This window comes from Cydia strobilella, chromosome Z, assembly GCF_947568885.1.
Source record: "Cydia strobilella chromosome Z, ilCydStro3.1, whole genome shotgun sequence".
In the NCBI taxonomy this organism is placed as follows: Eukaryota; Metazoa; Arthropoda; class Insecta; order Lepidoptera; family Tortricidae; genus Cydia; species Cydia strobilella.
This window is the reverse complement of record NC_086068.1, coordinates 6,446,545-6,451,738: the sequence shown is the minus strand read 5'-3', so window position 1 is coordinate 6,451,738 and position 5,194 is coordinate 6,446,545. Positions and strand designations below refer to the sequence as shown.

The 5,194-nt window shown below is 35.5% G+C and overlaps 1 protein-coding gene across 1 annotated transcript; it reads left to right on the top strand.

Annotated features, from left to right (window-relative positions):
* Positions 1-892: 892 nt before the first annotated feature.
* LOC134754042 (uncharacterized) lies at positions 893-4,053 on the top strand. Its single transcript, XM_063690100.1, has 2 exons — positions 893-1,092; positions 1,203-4,053. The coding sequence occupies exons 1-2, from the start codon at positions 958-960 to the stop codon at positions 2,637-2,639; spliced, it is 1,572 nt and encodes a 523-aa protein (XP_063546170.1). The 5' UTR covers positions 893-957; the 3' UTR covers positions 2,640-4,053.
* The last annotated feature ends 1,141 nt before the right edge of the window (positions 4,054-5,194 follow it).

The window sequence follows — 5,194 nt, the reverse complement described above, 5'->3', positions numbered from 1 at the left end:
ATTGATGTAGTGGTACAGGATGACCAATAAGAAAATTGAGACTCCCAGAATGTTCGAGAACACGGCCAGTTGGATATCGGTGATCATGGTGGCGGTTTATCTGGAATTAAGATGTAAAGACATGTAAAAAGGCAGCAAACATGGAAATTGTAAAGGGGTATCTACAGGTTATGGTCTGCAAGGAAATACTATAGATACAGGCGATTTGCATACATTTTAATGAGGGAATCAAATGTCCAAGTGTAAATTGATATAAATACTTACTTGAATGGGAGTATTACGCCTCTTATTAATCAAATACAAATACAGTAAATACACGGTAATATTTACCGCAAAAGATACACGTCAGACAAATAAATGTCAAATTCTATAAATGTTGCTAGGTGAAAAAATCAATTTTTGATTTCCAAAAACCGATATTTGTGTAGTCCTTTACCACATCTCTATTATATCCTTGCCATGTAAAAAAATTGCAAATTGGTAGAATTTTAATACTATAGTTGGTCAAACCAAATTGGCAAGAACCAAAAAAACTATACTCATCGTTTTTTTTGGGTGCTAGTACTAGTGTAAGACAAAGATAGTATGATTATCTCTGTCTATCTTTGAAATGAGACAGTCCTTTGACAAACTATATCATAAATCGTAATATATAAATTAAGATTATGATAAAATATGTCTTCAGTGGTCAGATAAGTAATGCATTAAATAATGCTTAATAAATAGACTGTAATAGGAAGTTCTTGGTTCAAAATTTTTATTTTACTGTATTTAGTAGAAAATAAGTTTTCTACGTGTCTACCTTCATTAAAAACTACGATCATGGATAGATGTCAATGCGAATCAAAATTTTTCGTTGGGTAAAAAACTACCCTAAATATTGATGATTTAAAATAACTAAGTGCTATAATCATCGCTCCATAAATTGTGTTATCAGCTACAATTGCGTAATTAAAAATGTATCTCTCTTCTGTTAGTTCTCGCTTACATCTTCACGATACTAATAGTTGGGAGTTAAAAAAATCCTACGGATGTTATGATGGTCTAATGAGAGACATATCATGGAGCGATGATGGTAAATACATATTACAGGTAATACTATATCATTTGATTAATCTAGATTGCTTAAAAACCGTAAATACGCGCATTTAAGCTCGCTGCTCCTTTATCTGAAGTTATAGTTGTTTTTGTTTTATTTTCAGGTCAACTGCAAAGGTTTAATCGAAATTTTAACACCCGCAGACCATGACATTCGTAGCTTACAGCACATTCCGTTGAAAGACACCTGGTCAGCTAGTTTCCACCGAGAGGGCCACCGAAATGTCGCCATAGGCACGAAGAGCGGTAATGTTTTGATATGGGACACGAAGAACAAGACTATAACGAAAACAATCCCCACTCCCACGCATCAGGCTAGCGTTAACTACATTAGTTATAATGCCAAAAATAATAACTTAGCAGCTACCATGAATAATGGAGAAACTGTCATTTACGGACCAGTTTCTAACATTCCAATTTTAACAGTCAAACTTAATTATTCGAAAAGCGTTTCCGCAATGAAATTCCATCATGAAACATGCTGGTTACTAGGCTTAGCTACAGATGAAGGACATGTAGTCCTACGAGATATTGACACAAATAAGGACAAAGCTTTTTTTGATAACATCCATGCAGCACCTGTTAGTGATATTGCATATTCATTGATTAACAAAGATGTCATGTTGTCCAGTGGTTATGACAAAATTGTTCATGTATATGACATAAGACTCCAAAATGTAGTGTCTACCATCAAAACATCTTACACATTGTCTTCTGTAGCTATAAATGCTGACAATCAAGTTGCTATCGGGACCAGAAATGGAGTAGTTATGATTTACGATTTGAGAGATTTAACCAATCCGTTTACAACTTTAAAAGATCATAGTGAGGAGGTGAAGAAAGTAGCCTTTCAACCTTCAAGGAAGAAGCCACAATTGAATGAAATAAGCATTCAAGAGGACTCTGAATTACACTTGACACCTTGCAAACCGAGCCCCGGAAAACCTTGGACTTCTGACATGTTCCTAATCTCGGATTCACCTAACAAGGATATCCTAGGTGTTTCTGAAAAAACTGAAGATAATAGAGCTGATTCATTCCTAGTACTGATGGGGTTAGATAAGTCTAATGAAGATGATGTAAATAAATCGCAATTTAAAGATAGCAGCATGTTCGAAAGAAATAAAAGATTTGACATAGAAAAGGATACGAGTAAAACTTCAACACCTCTTCAAAATCAAGTCGCTGAGAATTTAGAGTTTCAGTCTCCCATTTTAAACGGAGCTCCTGATGATGGGAGACCACTAAACTTGATAAACGGAGGAAAGGAAAAGATTTCGAGATTTGATTCTGGTATTGTTAAAGAACTTAAAGATTTCATTGAGCTCAGTCTTGCAGATGTTGCAGAGGATAATAAGAACTATTTTCTACACATCATGATGGTTCTGACGAAGCAGAGGCTTTCGTTGGAGAGACAGATGGCAGCCATGAGTTCTCAGATCTCGATGATGCAGCAGAACCAGAATGAGTTGGTGGATGCAAATAAGAGACTGGTCTTGCAAGTGGAGCAATTGAAATATGCTGCTAACAATAATCTTTAAACTATTGCCATCGACTTTTACCAATTGTAAAGATCCATTTTTTTACCCAATAGAAGATAAATCCACACAGAGGCTGGCCCTGATATAGCCTACCTAATCTCATTGTTATAAATATTTTGTCTCTCTGGTTCTATCTTAAGCTGTTCTCACATTCGGCTTGTGTCCTGTGGTGGTGTGATAAAACCTTACTTTACCTTAAAGTGATGGACAAATGTGTTATTTTAATGATAAAGGGTATACCATGCTAGTATGTTATGAATAAAATAGCTATGCTTAATTTTACTACTTCTGAATATTGTTTTTATTGTAATTTTGTGCTTATGTAAGTAAATCTTCTTATTGTGTATGTTAAGAGGCCGGTGTCGATTTTAGTCGCAAAAATGTAAAATTGATAGATTTTTTTTGTTACCTAATTGAAATAACAAATACTGGTTTCTATTAGCGCATCTTCTTATCTTACCTTTTATTAGATCAATTTGTTGAAAACAGACTCACTAAATTAGTAATGTTTGCTTTTCTGATGGACGTTTAAGTAAACGCGCGTAAAGCACTGATTTTGTCGCTCTTATTTGTAAATTTCGTAAAGTTTGGACGGCTAAACATGGTAATTTTGTATTACACATATCGTGTACTTAACGTTTATCAGACTACATTTTTATTATTATGACTTTGAAGTAGTGTAAATGAAAGTTAGACGAAATCAATTTTCTCCAGAAATTACTTCAAAACAAGTGACAATTTCTCTGAAAATCGACTTAATTTCAACGTAATTTTGATACTTAAACAATCTACAACATTTGTTGAAACTATTCTTATACATCAATTTGTATAATTTACCACCATAAATTTTTGATGAATTTTTAAAAACTGCCCCTTTTCATATATTACCGGTGACGCACGCTTGCGACCTCATTATTAAAAGGCAAGATGAGAAGACGTGCTAATAGAAACCAATACTTGTTATTTAGATATTACGTAACAAAACGTGTATAATTTCAACGACTAAATCTCGACTACGGCCTCTTAAAAGTGTAACTGATTGACTGTTAGTGCCTTCGGTTTAAGCATAGATCTTTCAAAATGTACATAAATTACTTGTTAGTGATGCCCTATTATTTTTATGTTAGAATGACAGCACTGTACGTTGCCCCAAAATTGTATAATTTGAAAATAATGCATAACTTATATATATTTACCTAAATAATATTTTACTAAAAAAAATTATACACTGTTAAATGAAATTTTACTGGCATAGAAATGTATTAAGAATCTTGTGCCATGATAGCTGTAAAGATTTAATCTAATTCAGTATTATTTATAAATTCCACGACAATAAATGTGTGTGCTGTTGAGTTTGTTGTAACTAGTAACTATGTATAAAAAAACTAAAAATTAAATTATAACTAAACCCCAACTTATTTTTAATTATTAGTCATTGTTTATCCTTTTGCCTTTTCAGTGCAAATGACTCTGTTGCCCAGATCTTTATACCCACTTGCAAACTTTCTGAAGCATTTAGGTTAATAACATCCACAGTAACTCAATAAACCAACTCAAGGTACATAAATTTAGTATTCCAAGCTATTCTTTCCCTCAGGCCGCGGCCTGGAGGCATGCGACCGGCCGTTCATACATTTTGGTCGAGCTCAATGTCATTATAATAATAATAATATATTTATTGCTTTCACATTGGTAAAATTACAGATGTTCTTAATCGATAATGTATCACAACATGACACCCTGTAAGGGTATTGCAATTTTTTCTATCTACTCTAAACTAATACATATGTAAATTAAACACAGAAATAACATTACACAAAAGTTATACCTACCTAAGCTATGTGTATTACTTATATGTCTATTTATGGTATTTATTACAATCAAAATATTCTTGTATAGAATAAAAACAATTACTCGTTAAATAATTTTTCAAGCAGTTAACAAATTTATCATATTTTTGCTCTCCCGCTATTTCTTTTGGGAGACCAGAGGCGTATTTAAAAATTTGGCGCCCCGGGCCATTGGGTCCCTGCCGCCCCCCATGACCCATGAAGTAAACACAAAAGCATAATTTTTTCTTAGTGCCTTTCTGCAGAGCTTGGAATCGAACCTCTAGCCAATTGTGAGCGAGGCCGACGGCCGAGCTCTGCATAAGGGTGGAGGCCTGGAGCGTCCGATTGCGGTGTGCTGCCCTGTGAGGCTGAAGGCCGAACTGTAGAAGAAAGAGCTTAAAGCACTGGTCATGTCTAAGGGAGGCTGAAGGCTACGAATATGATTAAAGTTTTCTGCGGGCCCAAGAGACCGCCGGAGAGAGAGGCCGGGCGGAGGGCGAGCTTCAGTAGTAGTATCATCATCTCGATACCCTCTTTGGGAGGGTGTGAGGGGTCTCTCCAACATTCCTGTTTCGGAGACTGTGTCAATTTTCGCGCCCCATCTTCGTGGGGCGGTCTTCCGCCGTCAGTTTGTGGACGGCTGTGCGATCCGGTGTAGGCCAGCTTTATCGCTACCGGCCGTTATCCAACCCCGCTACCCCTAGCCTGGTGATACCGTTTGAG